This window comes from Pelobates fuscus, chromosome 2 (assembly GCF_036172605.1).
Source record: "Pelobates fuscus isolate aPelFus1 chromosome 2, aPelFus1.pri, whole genome shotgun sequence".
In the NCBI taxonomy this organism is placed as follows: domain Eukaryota; kingdom Metazoa; phylum Chordata; class Amphibia; order Anura; family Pelobatidae; genus Pelobates; species Pelobates fuscus.
In genome coordinates this window covers 407,532,860-407,545,996 of record NC_086318.1, presented here as the reverse complement: position 1 = coordinate 407,545,996, position 13,137 = coordinate 407,532,860, and the positions used below count along the sequence as shown (strand labels likewise).

Genomic DNA, 13,137 nt, shown 5'->3' with positions numbered 1-13,137 from the left:
ATTGATCTCCAAAACTTTGCTTTTTATATAATCTTTATGACCTTCCAACTTAAAGTAGCTCTGACACCTTCGGGGGTCTTTGCATATTTTGGACAGACTCCTGACAGTTACATACTATGTGTTGGCCTAGGGTTGCACGGGAAGTAAGGATTTTATGTAACTGGAACTGTCCCTCAAACTGTCCCTCATCCAGAAGAACACATCAGTGCTGTATTCATGCACATGCGCAAGAGTAGAACACAAATGTCTGCGGAGATTGGAGAATCCCTTTTGTCTTTGTCTTAGTATATTTTTTGACTGCTTTGGAATTTCAGTGAAGTAAGGTTTTATCTATGAAAATACTTAAATTTTTGGCAGGTATTAAAGACGCTTTAAAAAACCCAAAACAACAAAAAAAAAAAAGCATCTCCTTGCAATATATAGTATATTTTAGACACCATTAATATATAATATACAAGTGACATAAAAACAAAACAGAACAAAAAGACAAAGATATATAATAATAAACATATAAAATAAAGAATACGCCCAGCATTTAAATAATCAATTATATATTATTAAATCACTATTCTGTAATTTCCCTGCCCTCTTTTATTTTTATTTAATTTCTTGGACCTAAATGCTCTTATTATACTATTGCCGCAGAAAATAGTCTTTTTGGAACCTTCCACTTGGCATCTATACTTGACGAGTGCTGAACTTATCACATATGCCGCCAGTCAGTTATTTTCTGTTTCCCAATTCTTTTAACAAGTATAGAAATAGGCAATGCATCCAGGACTTAGCCAGAGTGCTGCGTTGAGCTCATTAAATATTGTCAGACTATTTCAACATGCCAAGCAGACATCCTCAGCACCCGGAACTAACTGACAACCACAAGTTCTCATTGCACAATTGAATTTATTCCACACGCTGGTCTGTAAATGTCCTATAGCAAAATGTATGTTACAAACGTAATAATTTTTTCACATTTCGGAATCTAAGAATACTATAATGGTATGTTATATAAAGCATAGTAATGGCACTTTTTTATATATGATCTCTCTCTTGACGATGCCAGAGACAACAAATGTTCTAAGAACCAGGTTCCTTTTCTGGATAATGTGGATTCTTTTGAATGCCTGTCATTCAAAAAATCCATACTATCAGTTATATATAAAAAAACTGGTACCAAATTTATAGATTCAATTTTCTTTAGATGCATTTTTAGCATTTTTTTTTCTATACCTTGGTCGACACATTGGATGGTCATCTTGAAGTAGTCAGTAGAAGAAAAATCTGATTTTATACAACACCGTCTTTGCATAATATTTGTATGGCAGATTGTTTTGGGGTCAGTCATTTGATGTTTACAGGAAATATAAAATTCATACAAATGCCTGTGTCCTATATTCTGAACATGTACATACACACACTAGACACACACTGTATCCCCTATACACATATACTCATACTGGATTCCTTATAGACACACACACACTACTTCCCCCGAACACACATACACTACATTCTCATACACATATTACATCACCTACATATATTCACTACATTCCATAAACACACACAACATTCTCTGCAAACACACACTGTATTGCCTATACACACACACTCACTACATCTCCTATACCCACACACATACTACATTCTCTATACACATTAGCTTAAGTTTAGCATAAATACGGTGTTGGTTGTAATATTTTTTTCCTTCTAAATTTCTAGTTAAAATATATGGCTGCGTCTAATATTTCGGTGCCTCTTATATTAAGATAAATATGTGGTATATACAGTTTATTTATCTTGCAAATTGTCTCTTTGTTTTTGATAGGTCAATCGGCAAATCCCCCAGGTATGTTTGAAGTTAATGTATTCTCAATCTGGAAAGGTATGCAGGGGAGGAAAGACAAGAAGCATTTATAAATATGGCCTTTAAATGTGCCCACGTGTGGATTCCTTGGTACTCTACTTTCACAGCTAGACACATTACATCCCTGGTGTACAGCTTCTCAGTGGAATAAAATGGTGATCACTAACCTCTCTATCTGAATTCGAGGGGGCGGTCAGCACTGTACACATATAGAATTATCCAGTACATGGATACTTTCTAAAATCATTGAGGAAAAAACTATTTAAAACCCCACTCTAGGGGAATCCAAACAAAAAGAAGACAATAAAAGACATTATTATGTATTTAGTTTTTTTTTCTTTCATATAATTATCCATAGGTTTTTTTTTTTTATAATTTGTATTTTATTTGAGTTTTTGTACATAAAATACAACTGTTCGCAGTATTATGAAAGGTAATAGTACAACATTGTTACAAGAACGACATGCATGAGGCATACACTACGGTAAAAGCAATTTACAGCTTGGGTTACACAGAGAATTAACTACTTATGCGTTATGTATTTGCTCGACTTAACTGCTCCCTGTCAGACATATCTCTATCTACTAGGTATGGGTGAACATGAAGTAGAAGAGCAATTGTAGGAGGGTAAAACAAACGAACTGCAGTATGCAACATATAAACCAGAAGCAACAAATATATATTGGTATGAGAGATCCCTCTTGGAACTAACCTGTGTTATCATATGTTATTGTGCATTCTGGCCGCTAAGCCTTGCGTGGCATTTGAACCATAGGTAGTATTACATCAGCTAGTGCCTAAATGACACACCTACTGTGTGGTAAAGTATTTATCGCCTAGTGCTATTCTTTGCTCTACGGGCATGCCTGTCGTGGTGGAGACAGGCAGGCCCATATGTTTTAAGAAGGACGCCTGGTCCCTGTTGGGCTACTAGTGAGCCGTCTACACCCCATCTATACTTAATGTAAGCATCCCGCAGCTGCCTTGCTGTTGGTGCTAGCTGTCTCTTTGCTACAAGTACTGTGAAGGATAGGTCCCCGTAAATGACTATAGTGCAATTTTCAAAGTGGATATTTCCAAGCTCTCTGTAGCGAGACATGATCGTGGACCGGGATGCGATATCTTAGGTCACCGCAATTATGTCTCTCGGGGAGCAGATGCGGCTTTGCGGATCCGGAACGCTGTGGTCAACAGATTCTGGTCAGCTCCTCTCCGGACGCCCATGTGGGCCTGTAGTCGTTGGATGAAGGGGAGGAAGGAATCTCTTCCGATCTTTTCCGGCACCCCTCAGAGGCGGATGTTCTTACGTCGGTGACGGGATTCCAACACCGTCACCGTCTTGGTAAGTCTCTGTACCTGCTGAGCAAGGTCTTGGACTTGGTCTTGGGTAGACTGCAGCCCTTGATCCCTGATGTTCTCTCTGGATTACACTGCGGAAAGCCTTTCACGCAGGGTCCCCAACTCTGCTCGTGTTTCTCTGAGATCGGCTTTCAAGACTTGCCTCATTTCCAGCAAGAGATTCTTGATATCTCTTTTGGTTGCCGGCGCTGAGTCCTCCCCAGAGTCAAACTCACTGTCGAGATCACTTGCCTGAGGTGAAGAAGGGCCTTCCTCCCCATCTCGGAATGCTTCTGAGGGCTCCTCTTCACTTAGTTCCGCCGTCGCCATCTTAGGTCGAGCCCGCGGGGTAGGCCTTTCAAATGAAAGCCATACGTCTGGCATTTTTTAGGTTTCGGGGATGCAAAATGTTTTGTTTTTGCGCCCCATGTTGTCAGCTGGGTGGAAGGCAATGGTGATTGTGGATTTTGGCGCTTTTCTGGAAGGAATTGTCACTGTTTTTCTAAGTTTGGGCCTGAGCTCTACAGTGGCACGTCTGGCTTGTTGCTCAGTCAGCCACGCCACCCCCATAGGTTTTCTTTCGAAATAATAAGACAGGACACAATAGCATTATAGAAGGAAGTCTATTCATACTAACTTAAGGCTTGACTTTACCTGGATGAAGTTAAAAATAGCTGCATTGAGCTACATTATTTAATGCCATTATGACACACATTATCAATTCACCTTAAAAAGATAAATGTAAAAATAGTAAGGAGGATGTAATACTTAAAAAGGCAATCAATATAACTGAACTATAGCGTATTTAATATTATATAGCTCATGTTTATCATAGTCATTTACTAACACACACTTTTTTATTATTATTAACTGCATGGAATACTTGAATTAATGTAGATATGTTTATCTAGGGATTTTTCTTGTAATTTCTTCCTTGCGGGGTTGACATGACCAGTAGAATTCATTTTCTTTTAGAGCTTATATTTTTATTCAAAAGTGGGTCATGCAACTTTATGTGTTCAATTTTTAGGCTGGAATATATTTAATTGCACAATTATGTGGCTCTCCAAAAATACCACTGATGTTATCACAAATCATGACAGTGCATCGTTCACAAAATACGAAAAACTAGTAAGTATCATTTAATTGCGGACTTTGCAGAAATGAATGATAGTGTGGATTTACTTGCTAGATTAAATGTGCTGGTGTCTATCTGGTCCTAAAACAAAACAGAGATTGCAGTAAATATATTCAATTTCCAAAAAGACAGCATTATTCATTATGTCTGTTGCTTAATTAATGGTAAAGACCCAATGTGTTTCTCATGTGAACTCTTAGAAATCAAAAGGTTTTTTTCAAAAACCAAAACCAAACATTGCGAAAGAGACATCCATTAGATAGAATGCCTGTGCTGAATCAGTGGGGTTTATTTGTGTTGACACTTGAGACATTTTTATTTATCTATAACTGATGGAAAAAGATGGAACTTTGGTGCAGGACATCACACCTTAATGAGTGTACCCCTGAACTCTAAAATCTGGACACGAGTAAAAAGTAACTTTTAGGGACAACAGAAAGTAGGTCTAGTGCTGTGTGTTATTAAAAGTAACAACATATATAAAATTAAGCTGAGGCGAAAGATCAGAGCTTGCAACACGTGTTTACAGTAAACAACGCAGCCTGCATGTTGGGTCGAATTCAGCAAAAAAACTATTTAAGATGAATCAAGACTTGTGGCCATTATGTATGTGCAGGAGACAAGAAACAGAAATATAGGACAGCACTGGGAGGTTTGTTCAAATGGTCTTTATACAAAGCGGTCAAGAACGTGTGAGCTAGCAACACTAGCAAACAATAAAACAATAAAATGTCAAAACCATGGCCCATAGACTAGGTATGTGAATGAGACATTGTTACAAGATCTCACAACAAGATCAGTTAATATAATTCTAGACTATAATACTGTCAGTGTTTTATAAATGAGAACACAGATTGATACTACATACATTATAGCTGCCCAAAAATATAGCTCATCTAGTATCTCCACTGAAACAAAAATGCTAATGTACGAGTATATAATTAGATAGCATTAGGTAATTAAAGAAAGCAGGCTACTCAAACTCCAATAATGTCAAAACGCTAAATTACATGTACTGTGTTATTCTTTCTTCTTTAATGCAGCTGAAAAGTATTTTATCCCTGGGATTTGAAAATAAATTTTACAAACTTCAAACTAAAGGCTCTTTAAATTCTGGCTCGTTAGTTGAATACAGGATAAATGTTTCCAGCGACACTCCACATTGGTTTGTAAAAGACTATCTAGCCAGAGTCCAAGATTACTATCGGTTCAACATAACGTCACTGGACGGTAAAGTATAGAAATAACTTTATTCTGTGTCACATTGACATTGATTGTTTAATTGTGCCATTCAAAGAAGCTGTTCAAAAACAACACAAAAAGAGCTTTGCATCAACAACACAGTCTAAACCCCGGACACATCTAGTTCAAAGTTAATGCAGTCTGGAAACATGCCTTTACAAATCCATAAACTCTCTTTCCTTGGATCCTGTATACAGCACTTTACTGAATGCAACATGTAGGATTAGGCACAGAGTAAAAGGGAGGAGTGTATAGGGACTAGTGATACATCTCTTCTGAGTGAAACCTGTGTCGTAGTACTGAGGAAGGTAAATATTGTCTTCTTTTCTTGTTTTTGCATTTTGCTATTCCAGGAAGGAAACATCATTGTCGTTACCTGCCTTTTTTTAAGTCTTTAAGGTGTGTTCTCAAATTCTCACTACTGCCTTGCTGATACAAACTTAACTGTGGTCATGAACATAGGTGGATGAATATCGGTGTCAGGGAAACATCTGTCGCATGGAACTTTTACTTACTTACCAGTGTGCAAATCAATCCTGGATAAATATTCAAGATTGTCTACAGTTTGCATGTTATTAAACTACAACTCCGGTATTGTAACTGAAAAGCAACTCTGTCACCTTCTAAGGTCCTTGCATATTTGGCAAAGACCCCTAAAGGTGACATCACTGCTTGAAGTGCGGTGGCACGAGTGTGATTTTATAGTATGCATGTTTTACCCTTCTGCTTTGAAACGATACAATTCTTGCTTATTGACTACAATCTCCCATTTAAATCATTCCTTTATCAAAAGTCTAAATTGAGTGTTCCATCTTAGACCATTCAGTGTTGTTATGGAGAATGGCGAATATGGTGCACCGCTGGTTAGATATCATTGGTTAAGATGATAATTCTTAGCTTCTTGGTAAAACATAGAAAATGGATGTCTGCCCTTGAACCTGACGCTGTTATCAGACATTTCCATAACTTTCTGCCAGTCGAGAATTATGGGAAATATAGAACTCAATAGCTTGAGGAACATGAGTGGATATGGTTTGGAAAGTCTCTGAAGGTCCACAAACTGGTATGTTGCAAGGTATTTCCATTTTCCTTTAATATATTAAAAATACCACTAATATAATTTTAATTTGGTTGCATAAAATGTCTATATGTTAAATTGAAATCATATAAATAATAATATAAAAGAGACTCTCCATATTGTTAAAACTTTTTTACTGTTCATTAGGCATCTACAGCAGAGCTACAGCCTCCGTTCAGCGACGTCCTGTTTACCCTAAAACAAATTGTAGCAGCATTCATTATCTATAAAAATTGAATTTCAAGTAGCTTATACAAGAAATGTAAATCGCTTAGTACGTGTTTTCCATGATTGAACAATGACATATCACTGTGATTCTGTTACTGTCAAGGAGTATGACAATTTTATCATTTATATTAAAAACTAGATTTAATTTCATTTAGGGCAGTAAATTATGAAATTATGTATTTAATTAGTATGGTTTGAGATGTGAATACTGATATTACTATAGTGTAGAATTTACCTTGATACATACAGTACCATTACAATGAACTGATCACGTCTACTAAACAGTGTGCAATGCTCCACAAAATACAAAGCCACATAAGCTATAAAAATGTCATCAAAGGTCAGGGTTTGCATGGAAGGACTTTATCAGGGATGGACAAGAGCTGAGAATAGGTAGCATACCTCTTAACTGTCCCTAATTAGCAGGGACACCTACTATTTTGGGCTCAAATTCCTCTGTGTAAATATGATACATTATTATTGTTCTAATTACATCCTGGCCACAACCCTAAAATGAAAGTGTCCCTCTTTGTCCATTTGACATATTGGAAGGTATGATCTACGGATTATAAAGCATCGTTGGAATAGTGGTCGACACCTGCTGGTGATCTTCCTTATTTCCACACTTGGATTGATGTGCAACATGTGCTATTTCTTGAAAGGAACTTTGCCTGTGTGGTGTAAGGATGATGCCAGTTTAACTTTTTTTTTTTCTATTGAAAAATAAAACGTTATATTTTTTTTCTTTAAGAGCGGTAATTTCTGGGAATTTTTATGAAGTGTGTTCGCACATTTATAACTGACATTACATTGTATCAGAATTTATAAATGAAAATGTGAGTAGATGACATTTCTGTATATTCTATGGAGCTGAAATTAGATTGACACTTCCACTTGCTTCTCCTTGTAACACATTACAAATGACTGTTCAAAAAATTAAATGGTCTGTACACAGTATTAATTTAATGGAAAAATGTGTTTTTAGCTAAGACATAGAAATACTTATATAATTATATACATATTCTCTCATCTACATCTCTCTCGCTTCAAGAGATAACTGGTATCGCGCATGCTATCGTACACATCATACGTGTTATTTCCTCTTCAACAGTAATCTTACTGACCAGGATGCAAAGATAATTTTTACTTGAGGTTTTGCCAAACAAAAAAAGGGGGGGGGGATGGGGCTGGCATGTGCCATCTAAAATATGTTTGTTTCCTGGATTTTATCTGTTTAATTCTATTATTAAATTTACATGTCATTCTTCTATTCACTTGTTTTCTAGATGTCGATGAATGTGTTTATAATGAACATAACTGTAGCAGCACGGCAATTTGCGAAAACACGTATGGCTGGTACAAATGTATATGTAAATCAGATATGACACTTGAAGCTTCCAACTGCATCCCTGGTAAGTGCATGTGTGGTGTTAACCTTTTGGTTTAGTGTCCTTCTTCTGACTCCATTGAACCCATTATATTTTACGATGTCCAATTAACCCAATTATTAAAAAATAACTGAGGGTTGCCCTATTTGGGCATTGATCTGCAGTGTGTTTTACAGAGCTGTCTTACAATATCTCACTGTTTCAATGAAACCAATACTTTCCTAGTGTCTTCTCATTTATGGTATTCTGTCTGTAGCCATGGACACTTCATATTGGAGATAAGCATGGCAGCGGAGTGGTCAGTCTTGCTCCCCATGTATTATTCTATCCATTCTACCTATTATTCCCTATCTATTCTTACATCTTCTACTTCCTTCTTAATATCCAGTATTTTTCACACATACATTGCTTTGTTCTTGGTTTCTTTTCTTTGACATCTGTATCTAACACATTTGTTCTCGTATTAGGTTTTCTTTTTACACTCTTTGAGATTTACCTACTTCTATCAGACTGTTACCCTAGCCCATCCTTAAAGGGACACTATAATCACCAGAACAACTACAGCTTATTGTATTTGTTCTGGTGAGTATAATCATTCCCTTCAGGTTATGTGCAGGAAACATTGTTTTTTTTCAGAGAAAATGCATGTTTTTACATTACAATCTAGGGACACCTCCACTGGCCACACCTCAGATGGTTACTACAGATGCTTCCTGGGGCAGTGCTGTACAGTGTGTAGCACTGCCATACAGTGTCTCTGCTCTCTGCATGCAGACACTGAACTTTCCTCATGGAGATGCATTGATACAATTCATGTCTATGAGTAGATGCTGATTGGCCAGGGCTGTGTTTGGCTTGTGCTGGCTTTGCCCCTGATCCGCCTCCTTGACAAGCTCAGCCAATCCAATGCTTTCCTATGTGAAAGCATTGTGATTGGCTGAGAGAATCACTTCTAATGATGTCAGCCAAGCAGACAGATCAGGGGTAGAGCCAGCAGCAGCAGACTGCAATATAGATAAGATTTTGCTCTATTTAGGGGGTCAAGGGGAGACCAGGTGGGCTAGATGGTGTTTTTAATACTATAGGGTCAGAAATACATGTTTATGTTCCTGCTCATATAGTGTTCCTTTAAGGAAACTTGATTTTGTTTTTATGTTCTAATATGTCTCCAGTCTTTATATTATATCTATATGCTATCTTATCATAGTTATGAATGTATCTGTTGTTAATTGACCTATTAATCGACTTTATTATCCTCAAGTTTGAATTGGTATCAACTCTCTATGACAGAGGCTAACTACCGCAGCCTTCCATTTTAATCCCCAGCCATGTCATCCTCACAAAATGCGTTATCTGCCAAGTTGCTCTCCCTCAGATAACTCCAATGGATATTCCATTTTCAGCAGTCTCTGTATCTAAAATGTGTGCCTTCCTATTACAGCCCTGTTCTTCATATTGCTAACCAAAGCATCCCCCCCCCTATTTTCCCACTATCTGCTGAGCTTCAGTATGTGTTTGCTACCTGCCATAAAACTTGACATTTTTCTAATTTATGTCATATGACCAGGTGAAAGATCAGAAACTCAACCAGTACTAGAAACTTCTCAAAAATATGAAAAACTGATATTGGGATTGGTTCTCGGATTTGGGATACCCCTTTTGGCATTACTTCTCCTTTTCATTTTTTGCTATTGCTCTAAGAAGAAAACCGGGAAGGCAAAGTAAGTTCATATTCCAAAACAAGTGACAGCTCTGACAATGTTTGTTTCTTAGTTTCCTTATATTTTGTTTTTATGTTATGGCTTACTGAGCACTTCCATTTGGCTGCATCAAAGGGTATTGAACCTGAGAGATTACATCTACAACACTCTAGATCGGCAATAGGCTAAAGTCCTAGGCATGGTCTTCATATAATTCTTCATTTCTGAATTTTCTAAGTTTCAAGTTTACAAGAACAGTTTAGGTTGAGTGACGACATGGAGCATAGCGTTTGAGTAGAGTTAACATTAAAGGAACACTATAGTCACCTAAATTACTTTAGCTAAATAAAGCAGTTTTAGTGTGTAGGAGTTTAGGAGTTAAATCACTTTGTTTCTGTTTATGCAGCCCTAGCCACACCTCCCCTGGCTATGATTGATAGAGCCTACATGGGAAAAAAACAAACTGGTTTCACTTTCAAGCAGATGTAATTTACCTTAAATAATTGTATCTCAATCTCTAAATTGAACTTTAATCACATACAGGAGGCTCTTGCAGGGTCTAGCAAACTATTAACATAGCAGGGGATAAGAAAATCTTAATTAAACAGAACTTGCAATAAAGAAAGTCTAAATAGGGCTCTCTTTACAGGAAGTGTTTATGGAAGGCTGTGCAAGTCACATGCAGGGAGGTGTGACTACGGTTCATAAACAAAGGGATTTAACTCCTAGATGGCAGAGGATTGAGCAGTGAGGCTGCAGGGGCATGTTCTATACACCAAACTGCTTCATTAAGCTAAAGTTGTTCAGGTGACTATAGTGTCCCTTTAACATAATTGGGTACAAAATAAATAAAATATGGGGGCGAAACATTAGTTGGCATCGAGAGGTATAACAAAATTAAAAAACAAAAACAAAACAAAAAAAAGAAAAGAAAAGGGGTGGACAAAGCTATGTCAAATTTTAAGGTAGTCATGGTCTTTTTAAATCTGTTTTTCTTAATTTGCAGTGTTGCCACAGCACCAGATGAAAGTCTTGTTCAGAACACATTAGAATTTCAGCCAACGCTCTACTACAAGGTGCACTTTGTTCCTGCAAATCAATGAACACAGAATCTGGAAACGAGGAAGGTTTTGAGAGCAAGTTCCAAACTATCTGAGTGAATCTAAAATTGAGAAATGTGATTCCCTAGTAAGGAGTCTGTGCCTATTAACAAGAAATATTCACTTACAGATATATTGTAATAGAAAAAAAACTCTCATTGACTAACTGATTACTGGAAAAATATATCTGCTGATTTAATTAAAATTATGGACTTGTTTCTGGAAAAAAAGCCAATTTTATCTAATGGAATATATTAATGAAGTGTAATGTAAAAGTAATGCACAACTCTCGTGTACTCTGTAACAAAGTGACGAAAAACTCATTTACACCACTTCGTCTGAAATCTACGCCGAACATTATTTTTGATGAACGCACTGTAATCATTCTTTAATTCCATTAGCTTTAAGATTCTTGGTCCAGATCGAAAGGTCAGACTTATTGGGAGTAAGAAAGTTCAGGCAAAGAGTAAATAAAAGATGGGATAATTAAACATAAAATATTTTATAAATGAACTTTGCCCCAACAGTTAAAAGATATATGGTGGAAAGAATTACTGTCAAAACTGAACATAAATATTTTTCTATTGAATCTGGAACCACGGAGTGTTTTTTTAATGATAAAACTCTGATTGATAAATGTATATCAGTGAATAGGAAGTATCATACACAGACATATCGTATAGAACATCGTAACACAAGCAGGAAATTGATTTTAAAGAAAAGATTAGATTAACGCATCGAACACACGTTCTGGACTTTGTGCTAGACCAGCATTTGATAATGTGTAATTGTATATGAAATACAATTTGTTCATTGCTTAGCCATAGAGATGTTATGTATTATATGACAATGCTTCTACATCATTTAAAAACATACTCAGTTTGTAGTCCAGGAACATCTGGTGTACCAAAGGTATACATTACTGATTAATGATATCAACTAAACATCTGTTTTCTTGAGTTAAGTTCTTAAGTTCCTACTTGTGCAATAGGGATGGAAAGTCTTTCATTTCTAAATTAAGCACTTGTTTATGTGTAGAGCTTAGTGTTTGATAAGATGTACACAGACCTAATTAGAGCAAAATAAAATGATATATATATTTAGATTCGTATTGTACATGAACAGGGCAAGCCAACTTGGAAGTTCAGCCAGGATTTCCACTTTTACAGAGACTCTCCTTGTATTGTTCAGAGTCTACTCTAATAAACAGGACTGGAAAACAATATTTGTTCCTGTTTGATGAAATAATTATTATTTAGCTTATTTGACTGCAGTAAATCTGTTGTTCCAGTGATGCGGGCCAAATCAATCATTGTTTGACTCTCCTCCCATCCTGTTTTTAATTTTCTTATGAAACGTGTCGCCCAGATAAGACCCACACAGCGCTGTATGTTATTTAAGCTGGAATAAATGTGAGTGTTGTGAACAAAACAGGGCTACAAACAACATAAAGTGCATAATAAAGTAATTTTACTGCATGATCATTAAACAGCTGTGTGCTATGGATATTTAGTAACCTGTGGGTAAAAATTAATGACGGTGTTTATTTCTCCATCTTACACTGTAACAGCATAAGTGGGGGCACAAGGCAAATTGTACAATGCAAATTCATTGAGAAATACATTAACCAGTTGGTATCTCTCCCATGTTCCTTCATTAGTAATACACAATATTAAGGTAAAAAAACCAAAAAAAAACAGATTGATCCAGTTTTACCCACAGACAATGTTGCTGCCACATTTTGGCATGACACATGTTTCTGAATTATGTCACAGGTTCTGCCCAGCAGTGTATGGAATTCATGTTCTGCTAGTTTTCAGCAAGGATCTCAAAAGAATTGCTGTAGTGAAAAGGACACTATAGTCAGTCACCCAAACCAATATAGCTTAACATAGTGGTTCTGGTGTCTATAGCATGTCCATGCAGCCTTAGCACTGTAAACACTGTCTTTTCATAGAAAAGGCAGGGTTTACATTGCTGGCTAGTTACAACTCTAGGTGCAGTCACTCAAACAGCCACGAGAGGAGATTCCTGTCGAGCATCTCCACGCTCTGCATGAAG

General features: G+C 36.7%; 1 protein-coding gene across 1 annotated transcript; it reads left to right on the top strand.

Annotated features, from left to right (window-relative positions):
* The first annotated feature begins 4,258 nt into the window (after positions 1-4,258).
* Positions 4,259-11,254, top strand: LOC134586410 (uncharacterized). Its single transcript, XM_063441911.1, has 5 exons — positions 4,259-4,333; positions 5,384-5,570; positions 8,175-8,300; positions 9,844-9,997; positions 10,983-11,254. The coding sequence occupies exons 1-5, from the start codon at positions 4,259-4,261 to the stop codon at positions 11,077-11,079; spliced, it is 639 nt and encodes a 212-aa protein (XP_063297981.1). The 3' UTR covers positions 11,080-11,254.
* Positions 11,255-13,137: the final 1,883 nt, after the last annotated feature.

Coding starts and splice junctions, on each gene's coding strand:
- LOC134586410 (XM_063441911.1), top strand. CDS start 4,259: ATGTGGCTCTCCAAAAATACCACTGATGTTATCACAAATCATGACAGT. Junction 8,301..9,843: donor AGCTTCCAACTGCATCCCTG/GTAAGTGCATGT, acceptor TCATATGACCAG/GTGAAAGATCAGAAACTCAA. Junction 9,998..10,982: donor AAGAAAACCGGGAAGGCAAA/GTAAGTTCATAT, acceptor CTTAATTTGCAG/TGTTGCCACAGCACCAGATG.